Here is a 27,701-nt window from a genome sequence, read left to right as displayed (position 1 = left end):
TGGCTGCTGTAGCCAAATCCTAATGGGTTTTTCCCTGTTATACAGTTAGTGGATTTCTTATCCACTTCTGTGTTGTTCTCTTTTCTTTAATAAAATTGTTTCTTCTCAAAAAAAAAAAATATGCTTTTGTGTCAATTTGGCTTCAGTTATTTGGTAAGAGAACTTACTTTAACCCCCCGGTTTAATTCATTTTGTGTTATCAGTTTTCTTAAGTGGAAGCAATAAGTATGTTTTATACAACATATTTTGAATAATTTTACTTTCTAAAGATTGATGCGATAATTTATAAACTGAATTTAAATTTAAGAAACACATGAATGAATTTAGCACAGAAAACAAAAAATGAGAACTATTTTAAATTTTTTATGTGTTCTAGGGTTTAGTAAGAAAAGTTGTACCATGGGTTGTGGTTCGAGGTTTACGTTTATGATGTGAATAGAAATATGAATGAAATGCACATACATTATTTTTAATATTTTAAGAGATGTAGTTTATTGTCTGGAGAAAATAACAGCATCATTCCTACGTGTTAAGTTTATTTATTTTTTCAATTATTCTGGAGAAAATCTGAGGCCAAGTTCTTTGCTCTTATCAGTTTCTACTGCTGATCGGCTGTCATCAAACTATGTAATGAACTCTTCTCCTTCAAATCTTCTGATTGTGTAATGTTCATGGTCTGTTTGGTCTATTCCATTTCCAGTTGGATTCTTGCTGTTGGTTCTATGTTTGAAGTTGGAAAAACTCATATGTAGCTTTTACAGTTTGATTAACAGTTCTTAATGAGAATTGGCAAATTCTTTTACTAAACATTTTTTCACTCATATTTCTAACGTTGGAGGTTCATTCTAATTTGAGATGGAAATTAATGTTATCAAGAGTTTAAAATGTGATGCAAGACAGAAACTATTATGATTTTGTAGAGAAAATAAGCTTTTAAATGAAACTAAGCTGTAAAAACAAAGTCAAGGTTAGGTTAAAGGGTTTAAGGGAGTAAAATTTGGATTATGAAGGGTTAGAGAGGTATGGGTGGAATTGGTTGAAGGATTTGATGGAAGCTAACTCTTAATTATGATGCTGTTAAAAAAAAGTCAAGGATAAGTTGAAGGATTTGAAAGAAACTAAAATGGAATTAATTGGAACCGAACTATTCACTAGAAATCAATATATTTTTAGGTGTATTCAGAATACAAAATAGTATGATAAGTGGTATATGTGGTTTATATTTTCTATACTTTTTCTTACACTCTCTTATGCATTGGTCTAATTACTTTCTTGAATTCGATATGTTTTTTTGTAGAAACTTGGTTGCAAGGCAAGTTAGAAACGCACAAAAGTTTGATCGCGTCCTATAGAATTGCCAGAGAAGGTCATCTCCATTTCGTGCAAAATCAGAGTTTTGCACACGAAAACACTAGGCAAACACGCTTTATCCTTATTTTGTTCATGGTATAATTCTATTGTCTATAAATTTATTTCAATTTTTTTCCCGTGCCCTAGGATGCGTCCTTAATGACCAACATAGCAGAAGACAACTTTTAGTGTTGCATTTTTTATCTTTTAATATTTAAATTTGTTTCATTCATGATGATGTTGTGTATAATTTGCATTGGCATTGGTAACTCTGTTTTTGACTCCAACATTGTTTATGAAGATTGAAATTGCATAATCTTTTATATGGTTTTCAATCCCGCAGCAACGTGCGGGTACAAATTCTAGTCTAAATCTAAAGAGGTTTTATAAAAATACGATAAATTTCAGAAGGGGTCAGTGTAATTAACTATTTTCTTGAACAAAGACTGAATGCTTATGGTAATTTGAATTACTATTGTAATTTTTTTGTATGAAAAAATCCTACACAGATCAGATTTGCATCCTAAAGAGCCTTTGTAATTAGAAAATCAAAATTTCCCGCAACAAGTATAATTCTGTTTGGAAATTTCAACAAAATACGGATAAAGATTGAATATGGCAGAACATGCTCCAACCATGAGTCCTGGGCACGCACAATTATTGGTATCCTTTGTGGAGTGGAGACTTTTTGACAAAACGAGTGTGGGGTTGCATGCAGATTTCCATAGCCAACTTGCCTAATCCACGTTTCAAACCAACCAAGCAGACATTTGTGGACGAAATTCCAACCATTCAACTAAATTCAATACAAAAGTTGACAGCTACATTAACTCTGAGATCAACAATTACTTGAATAATACAACATTTCTAACAGAATATAGCCTAAAATACACTTTGAACCCGCAACTCGATCGCCCGATTCTGATGGTTCGGTAGAAACGCGAGTAAGATCATCCTCGCCACTTATTCGTCGTTATCAAAACAGTTTGTTACCCAGTTGAGTAGTGCATTGTGAAGATTTGGGCTTTTAATTGTCATTCAAACTACTCGGAACTGGAATTCGACCTCATTGTGTACTCTGCCACGAGCTGAGCGAAAGACGATGATTTGTTTTCCAGCAATCTTGCAGGGGAGTCATATTCCTCAATAAGCCCTGCAACACAATAAAAAATACATTCAAGTAAAACACTATGAGGATCATTTGGAAAGTAGAATGGATTCATATGGCAATACTAACCATGACTTAGAAGCAGAACCATGTCACTGTCAAGAACAGAAGTTATACGATGCGCAATAGTAATAACTGTGCAGTCAGTAAAGTGTTCTCGAAGGGTCTGCTGGATCAGATTATCCGTAGCTGTATCAACTGATGCAGTAGCTTCATCAAGCACCAAAACCTTACTTTTCTTCAGGAGCACACGGCCAAGGCAGACCAGCTGTCTCTGACCCATACTCCAGTTCTCTCCATTCTCGCTAACTGCAGCAATTGTCGAACATAAGCACAAATAATTTCCATGACATAGAATGGAATTGAGAGCATCTATATAGCCTCTATGTTAGAACAAACCTGTGGAATCCAGCTTTCCTTCCTTTTTCCTAACTTCATCTCCGAGTTGGCACTTATCGAGGGCCTAAAACAAATAAAAGACATTTAAACCAATTGACGCCAATTTGGAACTGAAAAATCAGATAATGATGAACATTTAGTGGGAACAGAATTGTAATCAACCAACCTCCCAAATTTGTTCATCCGTGTACTCTTCAAGCGGGTCCAGATTGCTTCTTACGGTCCCTTCAAACATGGTTGGGTCCTGAGGGATAATGCTCAACCTAGACCGCAGATCATGCAGTCCAATTGAAGAGATATCAATACTATCTATCAAAATCTGGCCAGCAGAAGGATCCACAATTCGGAAAAGGGTCTGTATGAGAGTTGATTTGCCACTGCCAGTTCTCCCCACAATCCCAGTTTTCATTCCTCCAGGAAAGGTACATGTGAGACCTCGCAACACAAGTGGCATGTGTGGTGCATACCGGACCTATATAAGCATGAAATAAAATCATAAACGTAACTGATCCTCCATTGTATGAAAGTAATAAACCAGAACAAAAAGTACCTGAAGATCACGTATATCAACTTCTCCACGTAATGGCCAAGAACGATCCGGCTTATTGGATTCTATTACAAGAGGAGGCTCACTGGGAATATTAGTGTATTGTATTAATCTCTCCACCGATATTATTCTGTTCTCCACATTGCAAAGGTTCCATATACACCAAGCTTGTAACATGTTTAGATTAAGTCCATATGTGACAGCCAAGCCCGCAATGCCTTTAGAGTAAAATATCCAAAACAAATAAGATCATGCTTAACAAACAGTTCAAAAAGAATAATCAGTAACACACAAGTTGAATATCACTTGCCTGGATCAATCACCCCTGCTGGAATAGAGATCAAGAAAATCAAAGAAAACCCAAATGTGATAGATGACAACATATCCAAGCGAAAACATAGCCATTCCATTGCAGCCGCAGTATGGAACTTAGGGCGACCAAAACTATCATTCAATTTCATATTTATATCCCTGAATCTTGATTCTTGGTCGAAGCTTCTAATTGTTGTCGACCCTGAAATTGTTTCGGCAAAATGTTGTATCACTGGAGCTTTGCATACCCCAACCAACCGTGCTAGTTCTCTTGCTGAAGGAATGTAGTATTGCTGCATCAATATAAATTCGTGAGCATCCTATTTAACATGATTCTTATATATTTCTGGCTGTAACAGGAGCTAATTTATCCGTCAATAAGGAAGCCAAGTTGAGGTGAGTAAGGCATGAATAAAGAGCATCAATAGAGCATGAAAAGTGAAGAATTAAAACATGAAGATTTTCCATATTTGAATTCATGTGATAAGTTAACGTATCAATAGAATGTATAAAATAGGAGCATTCCGAAAAGGTGAGAAGAATTACCTGATACCAGATACAGATTGCAACCACAGGGATAAAAATGATGAAAACCTGCCATGCAACCTGTGACATCACTGCAATAATTCCCAAAAGCTGGATCATTGAGTTCGCTAGGCCCCCAAGTTGACTTGGCATGTTCATGTCCACTACATTTTGGTCAGTAGAAGCCTGCAAGAAATCATTTAGCAACATTGATGCGGTTACTGATTTTAGTACTGTAGCAGAGGAAGTGGAAGGTTTTAACGCAGAGAGGGAAACTACATAAAACTCATATAATTCTTTTTGAACCACCCAATCAGGTATGGCATTAGAAATATATGTTGCTTACTCTGTTTAGGATTCGTCCACTTGGAGTCGCATCAAAGAAAGACATTGGAGCACGGAAAATGCAATAGTGCATTTTACTAAAGAGTATAGTTGCTGTCTTGTACCCGGCTGTTGCAAGAAACATGGCTCTGAAGAGAACACAAACAGAACTTCCAATAGCCAAAGCAACGTACACAATTATCAGTGTAGAGCTTGTAACAGTAGGTTGCGCATCCTCAGACACGGGAGTTGCCCAAGCCATCCAGTAATTGCTTCCAATTTGAAAGATCTGAAAGAGAATTTGTCCAAGCAATATAAAAGGCACAAGAGCTCCTCCGTATGCTGTGGTGATATACTTCCAGTAGACTGCAAACCCAACTCTACCTTTCTCTCTCTCTTCTTCTTGAACAATCTGCCCTTTTGACCCACCTAAATCATCTGTTTTACCATTCTGAACATCACTGCTTTCTTCTTTTTGGACAACCCCATTAGTACTAGCCAAATTTGCATCTTTGTTGCTCACACTTATTTGTTCAGCAGGCCCTTCCTCTACCGAGTTAAGCGAGGACAAAGATTCTTCATGTGCTCCCACAAGTTCCTTAAAATCAGTTCCGGAACTAAGAATATCATTGAACTTTCCAGCTTGAGTAATCCTTCCGTCCTTCATGACCTGATGACAAGGAGTAACTTTGAGCAGACAGATACCAAGTAGATAATAACACGTATTACAAACTGAATTTCAAGAAAAGCTCTGTGGATACTTTACCAATATAAGGTCAGCAGCCGGCAAGAACTCCACTTGATGAGTGACATAAATTACTGTTTTCGAACTCAACAAGCCCAGTAAACATTCCTGTTGTGCAATTGTCAATTAAATAAATTAATGGTCAAATCATACATCAGTTCAGGCCAAGCAAAAGAATACTATGGATGCATTGTCACTAATACTAAGATGCAAAGAGTTTTGAAGATTCAGTTTATTACGTATATGCAATCACGTTGGATTAGAGAAATGAAATACCTTAAAAAGATGGGATCCTGTATGAGCATCAACGGCGCTAAAAGGATCATCAAACAGATAAATATCAGCATCTTGGTACAGAGCTCGTGCAATTTGTATTCTTTGCTTCTGCCCGCCACTTAAATTGATTCCCCTCTCCCCTATAACCGTCTGATCACCGAATGATAGAATTTCCAGGTCCTTCTTTAACGAACATGCTTCAAGAACCCTCTCGTAACTTTCTCTGTCCATCTCTTTACCAAACAATATGTTTTGTTCTATCTTTCCACTCTGTATCCACGGGGACTGAGAAACATAGGCCTTTGTCCCACACAACTTAAGAGTCCCAGATATCTTTGGAACTTCTCCTAGAATGCAAGAAAGTAAGCTCGACTTGCCCGAGCCAACAGTACCACAAACAGCAACCCTCATACCATGGCTCACGTTGAAATTTATATCCTTCAATGTTGGATTAGGGGAAGATAAATCCCAAGAGAAATTCCCATCAATTATCTCAATTGCTGTATTGGAACTACCTCTTGGGACGTTCTCTATAACATCTGGCTGCAAGTCATCAAGACAAAGGAATGATGCAATTCTATCAAGAGACACCTTAGTTTGTGCTATCATAGAAATTGTGTCTGGAAGATTGAAGATAGGCTCTTGAAGAATCCTGAACGTTGCAAGTGCAGATAAGATCTTCCCGGATTCGAGTGGGATTCCTAAAAGCATGCAAACAACAAAAGTGACGACAGACACAAATGTTGGGGCACCCCAGAAGGCAAATGTGGTCATGGCCGAAGTATAAACAAACTTTCGCAACCACCCTTCCTCCGACTTCCGGAGTTCATTAATTTTAGCCAAAAATTTCATCTCCCATGCTTGAAGCTTGAGAATTCTCATGTTCCTCAAGATCTCAGATGTTGCCTTCATCCTTTTATCTTTTGACTTCATTAACTTGTCCTGAAACTTCTGCTGCAAGGACCCCAAAGGAACATTTGCCAACATAACAATTATCGTTGCAATCAATGTTGCAATAGCTGCAAGACCAAGATTTATGTACAAAATCACTAGGGCCAAGCCAACTTGTACAAGGACCATCCATGGATCGTGCATGTACCAAGTGAAGTCACCGATCCTCTCAGCATCGACAGTCATAAAATTGATAATCTCACCGCTAGTGTGGCCCTGCTTGGAGTTGGATGACAAGGTCAAACCCTTGTTATAGATCGCTGTAACAAGTACCGCTCGGATTCTTACTCCTACCTGTTGCGTCTTAAAGAACCAGTGCCTTTGAGTGAGGCACTCCACGAGCTTTGCAATCAAAAATGCAGAAACCAAAACATAGCCTTCATTTTTGAACTGCCGTCGCCCGTAGAGGTATTGGACAAATGTGTCGATCAGATATGGACCGACATATGACGCCATTGTATAAAAAATCCCAAATGAAGCCGTCAAGAGAATCTCTTTCCAGGCTGATAAGATTAATGCCTTCACCAGATGAAGTGTGGTAACTCTGCCGTTCCCACCACACCCGGCCTCGAGCTTACTTTTAAAAAGAGGATAGGACCCAAATACACTGTCAACCTTATCTAGTTCAGGAACATCCTCAAGGTCTAATGCCTTCTTATTCCCAACCGCAATTAAAGGACCCATCCAAGCAAAGGTAAGGATGCTGAAAATTCCAGCATTCGAATAAGGGTTAACATTTGTTCCCCCTTTTGACTTATTTGACTCTCCATCATTACCTACACTAGTACTACGATTACCGTTCAAAAGGGGTTCCTCCAGAACAGCATATCTGCCCTCTTTCTTCCCCAAAAACCCCACATATATGAAAAACAAACCCGAAACAACACAGACAGCATCGAAAACCAAAGATTTAACAGGCAACGAAAGATGGTCCTTGAAAAGAACAATGTCTATGACGAGGCAATAGCAAGAAATAGAGAAATAGAAACCCCACCAAACTCTCAAAAAATTTGGGAACTTATTGGATTCAGCAGAATTGGAGAATTGGGTATGCAGGTAAACACAAACTGCACCCCAAGAGAGTGTTCTAACAGCTAAATCCAAGAGGGTCACTACTTTTTCATCAGACCAACCATTTTTGTACCAACAAAAGTAGTTCAATAAACAAAAAACAAGACTAAACCCAGAAACACAGAAACTACAAATTAAAGCCGGCTTGTAGTACGAGTTTCGACTATTAGAAAACCTCTGTTTCGGAGCTTCTCCTCCTCCTCCATCACCCCCCTTGAATATCATCCACAACCAAGAGAAGAACAACACACATAACAACACTAGGTGTAATGAACCGGAAAACCCACGTATAAAAACTTGTTTGAGAAGAAAATCAGTACCTGGATGCATCAGAAATGATGAGTAGTTTGAGAAGAAGGTTGAGAGAGTACCGTGGTTTGATGAATAAAAAAACTCCATGATTTCTGGAGCTTTTTTCTGGGGAGGTTCTGATATTCTGGTTTGGTTATTGAAGGAAGATTTTGTGGGTTGTTTTGTATATCTATATATATATATATATATATATATATATATATATATATATATATATGGGGGGAGAGAGAGAGAGAGAGAGGGGGAGGAGAGTCAAATGTCAATGTGGAATTTCCTGGGGCCGACACTAACGTGGTGCCCAAGACACACGTGAAGGATATAACTATGGGAAGTGACTCCACACATCCTATTTTACTTTTCACATACCTTTTTAATTTTCGGCTGTCGGATCGAATGAATTGAAGAAGATCAAAGGACAGAAATTATCAAGGGGTGTGTGAGAAGTAAAATGGGGTGTGTAAATAGCACACTCCTATAACTATATACACGGCAGTAAAGTGACCCAAACTAGTGTTGTGTTGGTTCCAGGAAAAGACCAACAATTAGAAGTTGATCAATTTACTCAAAAACTAAAAAAATTAGAAGTTGATCCCAAATTTTATTTGAAAAGAAAATTAATTTGTATACATTTTTTTTTTGTTTCGAGTCAAGTTTTATTTGTTCGTTAGAGCATATTCAAAAGAAATGTCAAAACGTTTAAATTGGAAGTAACAGTAATACAGACAAACAACAATGTTTTTCAATTAAGAAGCCAAATCTGATGTGATATGATATGGATTGCCAGCTCTCATTCTTGCTGCCAAAATTGGCAGCAGCTTCGCATCCTACTTTTTCATTTTTTCTTGTCAAAACTACTTTCTCATCTTTCAGCTATGCTCTCTTTCAAATTTAAATTTTATGTTTAAAAGTTGATATCTTCTTTACAAATACTATTAGAGGTTTGGGTTTAGTCAAATTGATTAAAGCAGTGTGCTCCACTCTTTGCATACAAGTTTAAATCCTCATATCTGTAGTTCATATGAATTTAGAGTAGTTCCGTATTATTTGTTAAAAACAAATTTCTGTATATGATATTTATTTCTATGTGAACATCTCTTCATACCAATAATTTGTCCGTTCCGTTTACTAAATTGTTATGGTAAGTTGTGTATTAAATTGTTATTGTTAAGTTGATTATTTTTGCCAAAACTTTCAGTTGGTTGAGTAATGGCTTTTAACTCAAGTGGTTAGTATCATTGGTCTTGTATTAATGGATTTTCTGTGTCGAGATTTCTAACCGTTCTTATAAACCTCTTCATTGTTTATAACAATCGTCAACATTTCAAAAGTCGATATTTTGATTAAACGTTTAAAATCAATTAATTTCGTCTTCCACATCTCACTACAAGCACATAAATAGTTTGATTGGTAATCCTAATTGTTTACCTTTGCACTTGTGTTAATTCAAATCTTGAGTTCGGATCAGGGACAAGGTCAAAGTGGTTTGATTGGTTATCCTAATTGTTTGGGAGGGATTAGTTATACCGTAAAAACACACATAATGAGATTATGATGGGATTAGCTCTTATCTAATCACTTCTAACCCAAATTTATTGCTTATTCTATTTACCAAACGAGGTCTTAGAATTTTGTGGTTTGTTTTCACAGTAAGAAAGTTGACGAATTTGGATCTTCGACAAGCACCATCCCGGCCCCTACTGGATTAAAGACTCTTTAAAAAATCACAACAAAATGCGCTTATTTCGAAACACATATTTTGACTAAAGTATTGGATTAAGCATGTCAATTTTGGGAATTTAATGTTTTCTTAAATTCCGATGCTTTTTAAGTGGTACGAAATACTTCAAAACATAAAGATGATCCTACTTTCAAAATTTAGAGGATTGTTGCCAAAAAGGTGAAAAAAAATCAAACTGCAGATTTTAATTCCGTTAAGATCAAAAGTGCTGAAAATAATTTGAGAGAGAACAAGAGAATTCTATTAGAGAAATTCTTAGTATTTTACAATGTGAGCCATAGCCGACTTTATATAGTGGTGGGGCTATCCTGGAAAATTACACAAATACCCCTATTTCAGTAGTAAGAATTAGTTGCCTAATCAATTAAGGAATAAATGACCTAACAATTACAGCAGTTAATTAAGAAATGAATGACCTATTCATTTGAGATATCAATAGCCTATTCATTACCAATTAGTGGACGGACATAAACGTCTTGCAACAAATATCATCTTATTATGTTGGACTTATACAACAACTTAGCCTAAATACTCCTACTTCTTAATGTAAAATATCATTGGATCAAATACAAAAATATCTACAGTTGAATCAATAAAGGGATGTCCACCTTCATTTTATGTCTAAGTCGACGATAGAATACAAATTATTCATGACCGGAACTCATTCCTTGCGATTCTATTAAAGCGACAGAAAAAGTATATTTCATGACATATATCTTCTACTTTTAACAGACACAATATATAATATTAACATCTTTTTTTTTTTCAAACATACTTTGAAGTAGAAAAAAAAAAAGAATTATTTACAGATGAAATATTTAGCTTGGCTTTCTTCGAAAGAGCACCACAAGTTAATATCTTGGTTGACAAGCCACGCCAACCATAAACTTCAACACCTTGTGACTAATTTTTATACCAGTCAATGACCCAGTCAATGACTTATCCCAAGTTCAGATTCATCTTTGGCATCATGCAAGTAGTCACGTTTCATTCAACAGTCCGAGAAAAAGAGGAGAGCATATAGACAAAAAAAAAAAACTGAAAAGAGAGCATTACTTTAGCTTGGTCTGCAGAAATGATACTCTCTTCCAATCGATATAAAGTTTGCGTCACTCGTTACGTAGATGCTTGTCATGTATTTAAAATGCAAAATCACTCATTCAATAAACGATTTGCTTATTCATAAAATCATGAGATGTATAGTAATTTCTTAAATGGAAAAATTAGTATCTGTCCTTAATTATTAATGTTCATTGACTGAAACTTTGTTAGTATTTAGATTTTGATCCAAGTTTCTAGCATTAATGTAATAATAATTTTACATATCTGTTACATAATTTTTTAAAATAAAAATTAATAATAGATTTAGAATTTTAATACTCACACCTTTATTAAACTCCTAACTAATTTTCAATTCAAAACATTCCAAAAATAAATAAATAAATTAGAATAAGTTTGTACCCATTAGCTTTTTAAAAAAAAGATGTTTTTGTTGCAGTCCTATTGGAATAGGAATGTGATTGTGTAAATCCTAGTAGATATGAAAATGTATCTTATATTCCTATTAGGAATAGATTACCTATTAAATGTTGTAATCCTAAAGGGAAATATTTTTACCTATCTTACTACTATAAATAGAGGCACAATGGGGTGGAATAACACACATCCACAATTACACATATATCTCTTCTTCTCTCTATGTGCCGCACCCCTTCTCTCTCTATGGCCTCCATAATTATTCAGTAAATTATGCCTACAACACGTTATCAGCACGCTCTTGACGTTGCGCTAAAAAGAGTTTATTCTACAATCAGGGGAGTATTACATTCTAATCATTCTTATTATGATTAATTTATTGTTTTGAATTGATCTACATGCTATTGATTAAATTTAAATTTTCTATGTTGAACGTGATACAACGCATTGGAGATGCAATTCCGGCTTTCCGAGATGGATCTTCTACAAATTCAAAGGCTTTTATTGTTGTCATCCGATTAGGTACGCTTAAAATAAAGTAAGATATTTGAAACAACCATGAAGCATGAAAACATTCCCCATGATGCATGAACCCCTCTATGTTTATATTTTCCTTCTGATATATATATATATATATATATATATATATATATATTGTATATGTTCATATATTTGTTTCATGCATTACATAATTTTTGCTATGTGGAATTTGTGAGTCAAAGCATCGAAAGAAATTAGAAGCAATTAGGGTTTTCCTAAACCCTATGGGATTTTGAAAAAAAAAAAGGGAACTTGGACATTGACTGGCACCCCCTCTGCGGCACAACCTTGGCAGCAGCCCTATGGGCTCTTGCTGCACCTAAATGGATCCCCAGGCCTTCGGCCTGCTTGAGTAGAATGGGCCTGCAGTCCTAGTTCTTTCTCTGTGGAAAGCCTGCAACTATCCTAGACCCAGACCAAACCCATGGCAAGCTTTGCTTGCTGGGTTCTTGTCCCGCACACACCCAAGCCCGCAGCCCTGCTCCCTCTAGTGTCAGCCCACTTGATTGGGCCTTGGTTCCTTGCGGCTCGTAACAAAGGAAGCCAACCCATGTGGCTGGGCTCCTATTCGAACCTTCACACCAGGCCACAATGCTGGACTTTGTCCTCCTGTGTATCACCCAAAAGGCTAGCTTCTGCTGGGCCTAATTTCGTGCACCCCCTGAGTCCAAATCGAAACTCAGCTGCGGCTGGGGTTTCTATCCCCCACCCGTGTGACTTGAAGTCCACCCCGTGACCCCTATTGGGCCGTGTCTTATGCTTAAGACACCCACCCATGCCCAAATATTTTTGGGGCATATTTTTCAATCCAAATGCTATTATTTTAGCATTCTAAAATAATTTAACCCATATGTTAATATTATTTTGCTTCTACAATCGACCTAGTATGGCCCGATTTATTAAATTAATTAAAAGTGACTTGCAGTTCATTAATCTGATAATGAATCCAAAATTATTGACCTGAAGATCACTTTTGGACATTAACTATTCAATAATTTATTTCTATTCTTTGAACGTTGACTCACTTTCGTAGTTCCGAAGCACTCACACTTGAGTTTCTGAAGCAACTCAATCCACTACACTAAGTTTGTATATTGCATTCTGTGTTTCTCACTGGAACCTCTCCTTTATGAACTAAACGTTCATAAACTAAATTGAACCTGCAGTTTCAAATTTAGTGCCTTTGAAACCCGAAGATTTCATAAAACAATACACCCATGTAAACCCGACGTTTTTTTTCATGAAAACCATGTCTTAGAACTTGAATGTTCTAACTTTGATGCTTATGGATGATTCATTCCCATAGCACCATTCCCTCCAAATTCAGTGGATTGTCGAACCGTCACAAGTTCGATTTTCCTGATTTGGACGTTTTCTAATAGAAACCACTTTATGTGGGGTACAAGACTTGAATCTCCACTTGACTATCAAGAAGTTGAGAAACCATTTACGCCAACAATGGCATGGAAGAGCTGAATCAGCCTCCGCCATGATCTTCATTCGAAGACTTATGCTCAAAGCATTACAAATGGACATACCTCCCGATCGAGGATTCCATGGCTCTTTGGCTCGCTCCTATGGACTGTCTAATCATGAAAGACATTGCCTAAAGCACATCATGATTACGTTCATGAATGAGTACAATTCTGAAGTTTATAATCCAATCAAATATTGACTAGAGAATACTTTTCTCGTCCTTCCTTGTTTCTAACTCGCCCCTGAAGCAGCAGTGTAGATAGCGGAAGTTTACCAGATTCTTGGATCTGATTACTACCACAAATGTGAGAGTAAGGTATGGACCCAGTTCGGCTGGAGTCTACCGAATAGCTCGACCCAGTTCGGTCAAAGCCTAACCGAATGGTGATGCACTGCTTCAACAGGGATACATCAAATGGCATACTCTTTCACAATCAAATTTCAAGTTTGTTTTTACAACATATGGTAGAATCAGGGCCTGCCAAGATGTGGCATCATGCCCGAAGCATGATCTTTGGTACCTAAGACCTTAAACTTCAAGAATAAGGGATAATATTCCCGAACCTCAACCCTGTAGAATCTACTTTCGTCTTGATGGAATAGATCATTGGTTATGCACCTATTCGTGCCTCTACCAATGTTGTTAAGGAGTACCATTCTAGTAGTCAATATGTGTGATTAATTTTGCTCCACCAAACATCGTTGGAAAAGCATAATTTTGACATGTATAGCCTTGTTGGCTGAATCCCTTAGTAAATTTACTTTGTGAACATTTTTCCATGTTCTTGGATTCAAGTTTGGTGTATGTTTTACTTATGGATAATCTTATTGATATTGTCCTCGAATATGAGTTAATTGAATCATGTTTCTTAATACATGTGATCGATTCAATTAAACACGTGATTAGGTAGGAATGTGGGAAAGTTAGTTGTCTGGATGAATGCGTACTACGCACACTAACTTTAACACCTAAATCACATCTCTAACAACGACTTCAGGTCTATCCAACCTGCTTAAGAGCATTCGGCACGCTCCTCGTTGTATGAATGGTACTGAATACCATTTAAGGGACCTTAAATTCTCCCTGATGTTGAGTTTTTAAGGATATTCGAGATGACAATGATCATAAATGAACCACTGAAGAAAATAGAGTGAAATATCTTTGCACCACCTCCAAAAATGAGCCTGAAGCTTTGATTTGGGGCCAATGGGTTGTCTCCCAACTGGAAACATGCTACATGTGGCCGGCATGGAGTTGGGTGATTGAGCAGTTTACTTGTTTTGGCATGACCATTTGGGACACTTAGGTCGAACAATGATGCTACAACGCATCTCCTTACCCGAAGTAAGGATCTTGTGCCTATAAGCACACTTTGCCAAGCATGCTCATTAAGGAAATTGATTTTCTACATCATTCCTCGTAAAGATACGACACGACTCTCTTTTCACAGTGGATTCAAGGGAATATATGTGGACTAATCCAACCAAAATGCGGACCCTATAAATACTTATGGTTTTGGTTGATGAATCGACAAACTGGTCACATGTTTGTCCACAAACATTACTACTAAACCTCCTGGTTGATTAAGGGTTCACCACTCTACTTATCCCTTAAGGTCCGAGAGATTGGATAATGCCGGAGAGTTTATATCGACGATTTTTGATAAAGTATTGCATGTCGTTTTGGGTTTATAATTGAACATTGAATTCCCATGTTCACCCCAAATAGCCCGCCTAGTGATCATAAAGAGCAATGTACATGATCGCCCGGATTTTGGTAAATGTACCAAGTTTTCAGTTTCTGGATAGGGCTATGCAATCCTTGTACGCAGTAATGTTGGCCTGCCTTGAGGCCCATTACCACCCAACCTATATGACGTTACAGTTGGTTACTGGGTACGAACCTGACAATTTTTCGTACTTACGTATTTGGGTGTGCATTCCATGTGCTAAGTTGCATTGCCGCAACGTACCACCATGGGTCCTCAAAGAAGGATGTGTATCTTTTGTCGATCATAATTCTCCTTCACACTAGCTCTCATTGAGCCCTTGTATGTGATCTCTTTACCGCTCATTTGCAGGTTGTCACTTTAATAAGACAATCTTCCCGCTGTTAGGGGGATAAGAATGTCAACGTTCCTGGAGAATGGCGCGAATTTGCGTGGACGTTGCCCACTATGTCTCATCTCGATCCCCGTACTGCACAAGTGTGATAAGAAAGTGCGATGAATTCTAGATTTCAGAATGTTGCTCCAGACGCATTACTCTAATCTAGCTAAAGTGACGAGATCATATACCAGCTGCAAACATGCCTGCAAGGATAGACGTACTTAACGGACGTCGAGTCAACATCCCTAGAGGGTGTGCTGTCCCTGTTGGACGGTCTGATACATCGGCGGATAGCCAATCAATATGTCTTGGCCTGGAGCACGATAGATCATTCGGTTCCTAGGATTCACTTCCCTAGAAGAGGAAGATACGGCACAACAATGAATCTAAACTTGATCACTGTCTCAAATCATTTCCATCTCATGAGATTAATCCGAATTACTTCCAAGACTTGAAGTTCTTGGTCCAGTATACTAGTTTGGATGAGCTAAATGGAATTGAAATGAGATTATCATCGATGATGTTTTCACTTATATGGTAGCTACCGACATAAATGAAAAGCGACGACATCGAACCAGGTCAAGTTACAATCAAGGTTAAGTTACGATATCATCAAAACTTGAAGTTCTTGTTCTGTTGATTAAGTGACAACATAGAATTGATTGGACAGCTGAAGTTACAATCCAGGTCAAATTCCTTACCAAAGTATGTATTGGACATGTCGTTCCTACACTGCCCAAGGTAACCCTATTGTGTTCCAAGTGGGAAGGGAAGCTTTATGAGATGAATGAAATAGTGTGATATGATGCACGCCTTACGACGCAAGGTTTCTCTCAAAACATTCTGTGATTGATAGTAGCATTATGAAGTGTGGTTAGTGTTTTCTCCATGGGGATATAGATACGGAGATTTACATGTAAGTTCTCGAAGAATTACATGGATTGTTTCAAATAGTTCCAAAACCACGGAACACCCTCTTAACTCGTTTTGAGGTGTTCACTTATGGATTGAAAAATCTGACGGATGTGGTATACCTGTCTATGTGATTATTTGATCAGTCAGGGATATGAATTATGCCCTTGCGTGTTAAACTATGAAGTTTTATTCAAAATTGCTAGAGTTACAGTTTATGTCGTTAACACGAATCTCACTAAGACTCCGGAAGAGCTTGAGAAAACTGTCTCGCACCTGAAGATGGAATTTGAGATGAAGGATATTGGGAAAACTCATTTATGCCTTGACTTGAAGTTATTGTTCTGACGGTATTTTGGTCTACCAGTTGAACTACACCTTGAATGTGTTACCTTTGAGTATACCTATGATCGTCCATACGTTATAAGCAAGGTATTAAATATCGATGATATCGGAAATATCGGTAGTCTGAAAACACGGAAATATCGATGGAAATATCGGGATATTATCGATATCGATAAAAATAATATGGAAACCACGGGAATTGTAAGAAAAACTTGAAATTTTTTATTGAAACTTTGCATGATGTTTATTTAGTCAATTATCTATTAGTTTATCACAAAAAATTGGAAGGAAATGCATTGCATGATCGATTTAACATTATCAAGTTGATTATATAGCGAGCTGGCAAACATTGTGAGAATAGAAAATATGTAGTAATTAATGAGAGAAGTTTAAACACACCATAATCATTTATATATAATGAATATCACAAACTCACAGTGGCACACAGTTTCATTATGAAAGCACTATTATTTTTGTCCATGGTCTGAAATTGTAAAAAGTGATTGTAAAAGTTGTCAGGTGAGTCAGATGACCCAACCACATACACACATAGACACGCCACCACACACGCACACAGACATCACACGCACACAGTCTCTCTCTCTCTCTCGATCCTTCTCTCTTTTTTGAGCTTATTTCTCCCCCTTCTCCATTCTCCCAAACACACACACAGATCTCCCACACACACACACACAGAGACCCAAGGTCTCTCGATCCTTCTCCCACATCGCCTTTTGCTCCTCCCTCGTCGGCGCCATTTCTCTCTTTTCTCTTGCACCAAGGGTCTGAGACCCACATACACACACGCACACCATCGCACCTGCTTCAGGAAGACACCCATCATCATCAGCAACCTCGTCTTTCTCCCTCTCCTTCTCGTCTCTGCAACTCGGCAAATGCAAGAACTCCGGCGAGTTTCTTGAATTTCTCCGGTTAGGTAAGCTTCGGGTTTGCCTCTTTCTGTTCTAGATTGAAGCTTATATGTGAAATTTAAGTTCAAAATCGTGTTTTTGCAAGGTTTTTGGGACGCAATCGGCTCGGGAATAGGCACACCCATCTCCGGCGAGGCCGTGGGTGTCGACGAACTTTCCGAACACCTCCGGCCGTTTCACGGCAAACGGAATTTATAAAAACATTCATCTTGTCTTCTATTTCATTTTGATACCTAGATTGGAGTCTAGGGTGCTCTTTTACAGTCAACCGAAGCTGTAGAAGCTCCGGTGTTCTTCTCTGATTAGCACAGTTCCAAAATATCGCGGTAGTTTCAGAAATATCACGATATTTTGACGAAAACCCGTTGGATACCTATTAAATATCGGTAACGTGAAAAACCAATAATATCGACGAAATATCACCGATATTATCAGCATTTGAGACACTGGTTATAAGCAAATGAGACCATTGAAGAGGTTATGGAATTCGAAATTCTATATCTAAGTTCAACTTTGCACTTCGTTGTACTTAGCTCATTGTATTTAGGCAGGGCATCTCCTTCGCTGTTGATCTTGGTAAAGATGCAGCACCGTGCCTACACGCAACCACTGAATTGGTATTAAAGACGTACCCTAAAGGTACTACATAGGCAAATCCCAACGCATCTCAAGCGGATCCAACCCCCCTGATCCTCAGAAAGATGCTTGCCTTGTTTGTTATGTTGATGTTGGTTGCTTATCAAACCTGCACAAGGCAAAATCCCTAGATGGTTATGTCTTTACCGTTAGGGATATCACAATATCTTAGAGGTTCACAATATGACCTTCGTTGCGAAATCTTTGAATCGTTCCAAAACTCACCTCACTTCACTACGCCACAAGTGAGACATGGTTAGGATTTCTTGTTGAGCATATTTGAAGTACTTGTAGTGTTTTCATCCATCGTTGAGTCCCAACGACGATCCATGAAGATTATGCCGCTTGTATCAACCCGACCAAGCCATGATACATCAACGAAGTCAACACCAAGACATATTGTGTCCACATCTACATCAGCAAAGCATCAGGAGATTGAAGTCATGCAAGCCGATCCCAGACAACCTGGCCGACCTCTACACGACGTCACTGCCGAAGTCAACCTTCTAGAAGCTTGTCCGAAGAATTGGTATGTGATGTGAAAATTATGTTGACACACAAATTAAACCCTATTTGTGACAATTGTAGTAATGATGTAAGTAGGGATCGTTCTAACCGGGGATTAACTAGGGGTGCTAATCTAATATAAATTGATTTTAAAACACAAAAACTAAACTTAAAGACTCTAACAAGACTACTATGACTCAAAACAGATTTGAAACACTCAAAACTGCCTAAAACAATCAAATCGACTCAAACAGAAACTAGAACTTGATTTGGACGAATTTGAAAGTGTTTATGACTCCAAATACTTAAAAACACAAAATAGAACAGACTTTAATGACTAAGACTCAACAAAATATGGGGGGATTGTGTTTGGACGAAAATAAACTAAATGGGCAGATTGTAAGACAAAATTATGATGAATCAATGGATGATGGAATAGCTAAGGGGTTCTTCTCCACACATGAAATATATGCAACCTAAATCAATTTCCAGTTATCAATTTAATAAGTTATGAACCTCGACACTCCAAGTTAATTAGGTCCGCTTAAATTAACCTTCAGATTTCCTTACAATCATTGAATTGGATGAATATGCATCGCAAACAAATTATTCCTAACAAGTTCTCTATATGAACAACATGATAAAAATACAAGTTAGAATCATTACGTTCTTTGGAAATCATAAGCATCGACAAGGCATTCGTAACTATGAAAAGCATGATACTCTTGCCAGGAATCTACTTAACACGATCGTGACTAGCGACCTTCACTACTTGCGAATATAAATTCATAACGATTAAGTGAAACAAACTCATATCCTAGCACCAGATTCAAGCATGCAAATTAAGCGTGCACTCTCAATCAACATACAAGAATAAGTTCTAAATCAAATGGTTAAGCAAATTGTATTCACGACTTATGCAACGATAACTTAAAGTAATCAAATTATTTCACATATATAATCATGGTTTTGAATCCACCCTTAGCCAAAACGAATTTAGCCAATCATACTTAAAGCAAAACAAAGATTACATGAATTAAACATTGAAATATAAGATAGAAAACACCTAAAATCGTTCAACAACTCAGAATGAAGAGCCAAACAATTGTAGTGAATCTGTCCCCTTTCCTTGCTTGCGGTAGATTAGGTGGTGGTGCTTCCTGGATTGTTTTGATGATGTAGAATGGAATTTGGGGGGTGTAGAGGCACGGCAAGGGGTGTAGGATGAGTGTGGATGAGTGTTTGATGGTTGGAAGATGGTGGAAAGCTCGGCAAAGATGATGGATGGGTGCGGCAGATTGTAGACTAGGGTTTCTGGAATGTAGAATGAATATGGCAGATCGTAATTCGGCCAAGAGATTATAATGTGTATATATAGGCATCCAAAACCCTAGGGCAATCAGATTAGGGCCTCCAAAACCCAAATCCATCAGAAATTAGGTTAAAACAACCAGATTTTTAATGGGAAAAAGGCCTAGGGTGCGGCTGGTTTGCTAGGGTTAGAGATGGGCCTTCTAGAATGCCTTGCAAGCCAAGGAAATCAGGTATTCTAGAAGGCTAGGTGCGGCAAAGGGTGAAGATCCACAAGGAATTAGGGTTTAGGTCCACTTAGTTGTAGAAAGGGATGTGTATAACCCAAATCCACAAGGAAATGGCCTAACAAGTCCGAATTCAAGAGAGATTGGGCTAGGAAGGTGCGGCTCCAATCTAAGAGGGTAAGGATAGGTCATCTAAAAGCCCAAAGCCACGAATAGAAACTCTCGAAAATGGAAACCTCCAAGAATAGAAACTTCCAACTTTAGAAACTTTGGTTTCCAATTCCGAATTATTTGTTCTTCACTTTCATTTCTTCATTTCTTAAGCTCATTTGACCTTCAAACTCGTCCATTCCTTGTGCTCCATAAGCATACACAACATTCCAGCTCAATTTTGCTCTAAAATGCTCCATTTCGCACTTCTTTGCATACTTTGTCTCTAAAACTTGAAACTGCACGAAAATGACTTTAAACACTTAAAATAACTAAAGAAAAACAACATAAATGCACAAGAACAAGCCAACTAAGTCGCATAAATATGCTCCTATCAGTATGCCTAACTATTCATATGCAATGCTTGTAGTTCTTATTTGGAAGTTATGTCAAACTCAGGGGGAGTATCCAGAAGTATACTCACTTGATTTTAATGTACTCTTTTTCCTTACGATTAGGAGCATTTTTCCCACTGGGTTTTTGCTACCTAACTAGGTTTTAAGGAGGCACCCATCATGGGCTGATCATACCCTTGTGAGCTATTCTACTTGCGTCCAAAAGACGTATAGTTTTGACTTAATGCAATTTCTCATATTTCTCCTTAGACTATGGGTTTTTCCCCACCTTGGGTTTTACCATAACCAGGTTTTGTGAGTTTTACTTTTTATGCATTCTTCCGTTGATTTGAAACTTGCATTCACTCATTATGCCAACGACTTCATCAACTATACTTGCTTCATCACTAAAGACCTGATGCGTCATTTACTTGAGTATTTACACACTCAAAGGGGAGTGTTGCAGTCCTATTGGAATAGGAATGTGATTGTGTAAATCCTATTAGTTATGGGAATGTATCTTATATTCCTATTAGGAGTAGATTACCTATTAAATGTTGTAATCCTAAAGGGAAAGGTTTTTACCTATCCTACTACTATAAATAAAGGCACAATAGGGTGAAATAACACACACCCACAATTACACATATATCTCTTCTTCTCTCTATATGCCGCACCCCTTCTCTCTCTATGACCTCCATAATTGCTCAGCAAATTATGCCTACAACAGTTTTCAAATTTTTAATCGTATATGTACCTATTCATGTAATTTTTTTTCAAATTTTTAATCTTAAAATGTACTCATTATTAAATATACCAATTTGTTATATATAAAATGTACCCTTATATATATATATATATATATAAACAACTATAAATTTCAGTTTTTAATTTAAAAAATATAGTAACATACATAGAAATAAATTATCACATTAATTTCAAGGACTTCGATCAAAAATTGAAAACCAATAAGATCTCTGTAAAAGAATATTCATAGTTAAGGACCGCATCCCAAGTCTTCCTTAGTTTTCAATTTTTGATCTAGGTCCCTTAACTTTCTCCACATCAACTTTTTTGCATTTAAAACATGACATATCTGACACACCTCGACCCTAGAATCAAGGCGTGTTGGCCGTCACGTGAGCGTGACGTAGCCAAAAGCGCGACACGGAAGCAAGATAATAGAAATATGAAGGAATTTAAACCAACCACTAGCAGTAATAACCTACTAGCATAAAACAGTGAGTTATAAAGTAAAACACACGAATTCAGAGCGTAGGTGTCAAGTGCAGTCAAGTAGGACTATAATTAAAAGTACAACACCCGCAGGTGAGTCCTACATGCAAAACATCTGTCAGAATGCCGAAAAAGGACCTCGTGAGCCACCAACTGCTAACTAGAACATGGAGAGGCGCAAAACAAAATTGAGTGGGTCAAGTAAAACCAAAGATTTTCCAAAACATTTCATTTAAAACACTTCTAACCCCTCTCCGTAAAACCTGTATACTTTCCCATAAAACTAGAATATAAACAAATATACATATATCATCAAACTCAGCTCACAATCTTTCAACGCTTTTCAGAAAGAATATGCCATGCCATGCCAAAATATCTTATGAATGCATCGATATAAATCAGGTGAAATAATAAATCAACCTGAGACCCTACAGTGGTCCTGTACGGCTGATTCTATAGCTCAATATCCCACTCAGCCGGAGTCACCACAGTGACCTATACGGCCCAACTCTGCACGTCACTCGGAACTACGTAAGGTAGTCTGTACGATGAAAGGTGTAAGAATACGCTCTAGTGCTTCTCTCATCAATCATCGGCGCGCATAACTAAGGTCACCCACTAGTCGGAATCACATCTAGCGATCTATACGACTAGCATGTCGGAACCCTCACATGGTTTGTACGACATTCACCTACTTGGATCCAAGGCGAGCGTGCGGTGTGGTGAATAATATAAGCACTAACACCTAGGGTGCAGGTTATGAGCTTTCAATGCAATTCACATAAATAAATCGTATGAATAATGTAAAAACTCACCTGTGCGTCCACAGCGTCAATTCATATATATATATGCATCAATTATCAATTCAAATATCTCATCGATTGCATGCATGGCATTTTAAAACATATTTTCATATAAATGCATTTTCTGGGAAAAACAGTAGTATATAGGTAATACGAAAACAAAACTGCCCACTCACTGGTAAGTCGATGGGTCGTAACCCCCGTGACGTCCCTGGATGCGCTCGTCCTCGGGATAGGTGTCACCTATATGCGAAACAACTATAAAAACGTTAATTAAAACACATAACCAATAATTCGAAATAACTTCTCATACGGTGCTCAATTTGGGTATATGAATATACCACATTGACTTACTCGACGTCACGGACGTCGACAATTTTTTAGAAAAAATTTTGGGCCTACCACTAAACCGTGGGTGGCACGGGCCTACGCGCCCCCCACGCGCCCTTCTTTTTCCCCGCGTCGCCGGACTGAGTTTTCCGGTGACCGGAAAACTGGGAAATTTTTAAAACACTTGTTCTCCTTCGTTTCTTCACCATTTTCTCCGAATTTTGTATCAATTTGAAGCCCTCAACATGTAGAATCACGATGGACTAGTTTCAAGGTCTAAAATTCACTAGATTTTACCTGGAGAAGCACGATAATCCGGCAATTTTGAGAAACTCCGTTCTCGGTCCTCCGACGTCCAAATGTTACCAACGAAATACCCCGAAGCTCGTGAGGATGTCCTTAAGCTCACTGTGAGCTTGAAATTCACTGAAATGTAAGATTTCACGTGTGCATGAACAGTGCACATTTTCGGGGTTAGGGTTTCACGACGATTCCGAGGGTTTCACTTCCTAAAACTAGTACTATTCAACTCAGAACATCAAAAGGATGAAGAATCATACCTTATTTGCTTCGATCCGCGAAGTTTTGAAGGTTTTTGGCGTTGGTCCGTACGTTTCGAGGGTGAGAGAGAGTGAGAGAGTCGTGAGGGAGGAGAGAGAGAGGCACGGGGAAGAGAATGAGAGCAGGGAGTGTGTGTGTGTGATTGTGTGGTCCAACACAATCCTCACCATCAATTTTCATCCTAGCTCCCTAACCACACAAACAATCCAACACACCAATTTTATATCCAACTTAAATAATATTTGCAATAGTTTAGGAAAATATGAAATATTCAAAACATATCACACAAACACCTTAGTAATGTCAAGGGTATTTTCGTCCTTTTACGTCCTTAATAAGAATGTCTCGGGATGGGCTGTGACAATCTCCCCTCCTTATAGAATTTCGTCCTCGAAATTCATACAACCAACAATTCACTTAATATCCATAAAATAACCTTGGGTACATTTCTCTCATTCGATCCTCTGTCTCCCAGGTAGCTTCTTCTGCCGAATGGTTCCTCCACAATACCTTCACCAAGCTCACCGTCTTATTCCTTAGAACCTTTTCTTTCCAATCCAAGATAGTCACTGGTTCCTCATCATACGTCAAATCCGGATTAATCTCTAGCGGTTGAGGAAGGATCACATGTGAAGGATCAGAAATATAATGTCGAAGCATAGAGACATGAAACAAATTATGAACCTTAGATAACTCCGGAGGCAACTCCAAACTGTAAGCAACTTCACCAATCCTCTCAGTGATCTCATAGGGTCCTATGTACCTAGGACTTAGCTTGCCTCTCTTTCCAAACCGTACCACACCTCTCCAAGGTGACAATTTCAAAAATACCCAATCACCCACATCATACACTCGATCAGTAGCATGTCTATCTGCTAAACTGGAAAGAGAATGAGAGCAGGGAGTGTGTGTGTGTGATTGTGTGGTCCAACACAATCCTCACCCTCAATTTTCATCCTAGCTCCCTAACCACACAAACAATCCAACATACCAATTTTATATCCAACTTAAATAATATTTGCAATAGTTTAGGAAAATATGAAATATTCAAAACATATCACACACACACCTTAGTAACGTGAAGGGTACTTTCGTCTTTTTACGTCCTTAATAAGAAAGTCTCGGGACGGGTTGTGACAATGTCACCATTTTGCTTAAATATTTTTATTTTTTTGTTAACCTAAACAACCCATCAAATATATTGTTGTATTGACTCATTTATGCTTATTAATTTTTGAATTTTGATACTATAAATTGAGATCTCATCTCCTCCTACAATTTAGGCAAAATAAATTATAATTAAGTTAAAATCAGAAAGTCCATTTGAAATCAATGTCTCTCTTTTGTGCAAATTAAAGTCAAACTCTTCTTTCCCCTGTCATCTTTTTTCTCCATGACCAGTTGCCTCACCTATGCTTGTAAGCTCTCATCCGAAACGATCACCTCTCTCTCTCCCTCCAGTACACACAGACGTAGATTTTGTAGTCTGTTTTTTATTCTTTTTGTGGGCAAATCAGTTTCATATGGGTACATGCCCTTGATTTTATTTGACAAAAAAGGAAAAGTTTCTTTTCATTTCTCAATGGGTTCAATTTTTTTTTTATTAATATTTTTTTTTCAGGAGTACATAATGGGTACAATGTTTTCCAGGAGTATGTAATGACACAAATTCTTTTTTGGTGGTTGAATGGGTACTTGCAACAAATACATTTATTTAATTTAAAAAATAAAAAAGCTGACATGGAAATCTATTAATACTAATATGCTAAGGTGTACAAAGTGAAAGGATTTTGATCAAAAATTAAAAACTAATAAGATTTAAATTAAAGAATATTAGTGGTCAGAGACCCGCATCCAAAATCTCTATTTCTTATGTTCATAGAAACTATAATCAGGTGCTCAAGCTTGCTGAATATGATTGATAACCAAAATTCTGGTCCAATATATTTAGAGTTTTAGCAACTCTTTTAATTTACTATAATTTTAATCAAAAGTTCACATGAAAGTACTAATATACTTTATTGACTCATATACCCTAACGTAACCACATTTATCTTACAGTGCACACGCTTATACCTCCATTTTTTTTTCCCTCTCATGTATCATCAACTGCATCTTTCCTTTTCATCTCCCCAACTCTAATCATCTGAGGTATCAACACCATTCACCATCTCATTCATGGTACAAATTTATTAAGCTAGGTTGATTGTTTCTGTACATGGACTTTCTCGAGATAAAGTCCCAATCTAACAAGTCATATAGGCTATCTCGAGATCAAGCTTACGTGGATCCACAACGGCCTTTGCTTTTAGTTTGATTGTATTATACCACATTGCTATTACCAATACCAATGATAAATAAAGCTAAACAGATCTTTATAGTTTACTCATTAGGATGATTGGTTTGTAGACTCTAGTTGTTTAGGATCTATTTGGTACTTCATTTGAATCCAACTTTTTAAATTTAAAAATAATTTTTAAGTTTTAGATCTTAAAAACTTGTTTGGTAGGATTATTTTAAAAAACTGAACTCAAGACTAACTCAAAAATATAGTATATTCTCTAACAACATAAAAAGTGAGTTTTTAAACTTAAACTCACTCATTTCTTTTCTCTCCCTCCTCCCCTATCACTCCAAATCTATCTCTTTCTCTTTTCGTATTTCTCTCTCCTATTTTTTTTTAACTTTTTCGTCTCTTTTCTAATCCGTTCTCTTCATTTCCTCGGTTATTCTTTCACTCATCTTCTTCTCTATCTCCTCCGATCATCTCTCTTCTTTCTCTTTCCTTCAATAATCTCTTATCTTCTTTCCTCCTCTCTTCTCTTTCTCCCTCTCATGCGACCCTTTCTTTTTTGATCTTTTTGTCTAGTTTAAGTCATAAGATTTAAATTTTAAATCGCAAACCAATTAAGTTTTTGAGTCTTAAATAAAATTGTTTTCAAGAAATGTTCTTAAAAAATGTTTTGAGAAATGATAAAAAAAAAATTCAAATAGAATATCAAGGCTTTTAGTATTTCAAAATTTTCATCCCCAGGTACACCAATGAATATTCTACCTAGAGGCCGCTCCCCCAAACCAGGTTTAGGAAGTAATGTATTGCTAGTTGCTACTGAGAACAAGATAATGCTATAGCTCTTATAAAAATTTGTTTAGTTTTCTCCTTTTTGTGTGGAAGCCTGTTCATAATTCATATATAAAAGGTGGCAAATATTATGTATAATTACCCTCCTGTGATAGTAGCAGTCTCTTGACAAAGATACTCCTTGAGTATTGAGCCCAACTGTCCAAGTGCGTGTAGGCCTTGGAAATGGTTATCAGAGTCGTCTGAGAGAACAGAGAATAAGCTCTATGCATGCACGTAACAAGAAAAGAAACGATAAGCTGCCACAACTTTTTCTTGCATGATAGAGCTCCATCATCCATAGGATGCCAATTGACTCACCATTGAGTCATGCATTGAAAAGGATGCATGTCGTCAAGAAGTTATGAATAGGATAGCAACATTAACATGTAAGTTTACCCAAGAACAAGAAAAAATTCAGATGAGGGAAATCATACAAAAAAAATTATGGATAGAAATAATTAGTTCAAATTTAATTTCTCATTTACGTATGTGTGAGATCATAGTTTTTTTAGGTTGTAGTAAGGTAGATCGAAATATTATTACTTTAGAAGTTCGGTCATGGACACAACAGCTTCCATCACAAAGTTACATAGACGGATTAGCGATGCCACCATCATCCTGTTCTAGAGCAGTGGGTGAAGTTCGACCACTTCATTGAGATTGGTTATGCTTGTTTTGCAAGATATGGAAACCTGATCCAGTAGAAATCAACCAGGTTTCCTATACTTGGAGTTCCTACAATCTAGGGATTGGTGTAGGATCCAAGTAATTCAACTCCTAAGAGGATGCAATATCTTCTGTTAGACATCCTCCGGTGTAAATACACCATTCTAGGGTTCATCTCGCGTAAAACAATTGTCACGTGCTTATTCTCTTATCCACTGCTTGAGTATTATAATATTGCTTACTAATT

General features: G+C 37.4%; 1 protein-coding gene across 1 annotated transcript; it reads right to left on the bottom strand.

Annotated features, from left to right (window-relative positions):
- Positions 1–2,119: 2,119 nt before the first annotated feature.
- Positions 2,120–8,137, bottom strand: LOC126614227 (ABC transporter C family member 3-like). The gene is made up of 10 exons (XM_050281818.1): positions 5,647–8,137; positions 5,392–5,478; positions 4,648–5,295; positions 4,323–4,487; positions 3,775–4,069; positions 3,468–3,682; positions 3,084–3,389; positions 2,918–2,981; positions 2,588–2,827; positions 2,120–2,503 (listed from the first exon to the last, which is right to left on the bottom strand). The coding sequence occupies exons 1-10, from the start codon at positions 8,065–8,067 to the stop codon at positions 2,394–2,396; spliced, it is 4,551 nt and encodes a 1,516-aa protein (XP_050137775.1). The 5' UTR covers positions 8,068–8,137; the 3' UTR covers positions 2,120–2,393.
- Positions 8,138–27,701: the final 19,564 nt, after the last annotated feature.

This window comes from Malus sylvestris, chromosome 3, assembly GCF_916048215.2.
Source record: "Malus sylvestris chromosome 3, drMalSylv7.2, whole genome shotgun sequence".
NCBI lineage: Eukaryota > Viridiplantae > Streptophyta > Magnoliopsida > Rosales > Rosaceae > Malus > Malus sylvestris.
This window is presented reverse-complemented; position numbering and strand designations above follow the sequence as displayed.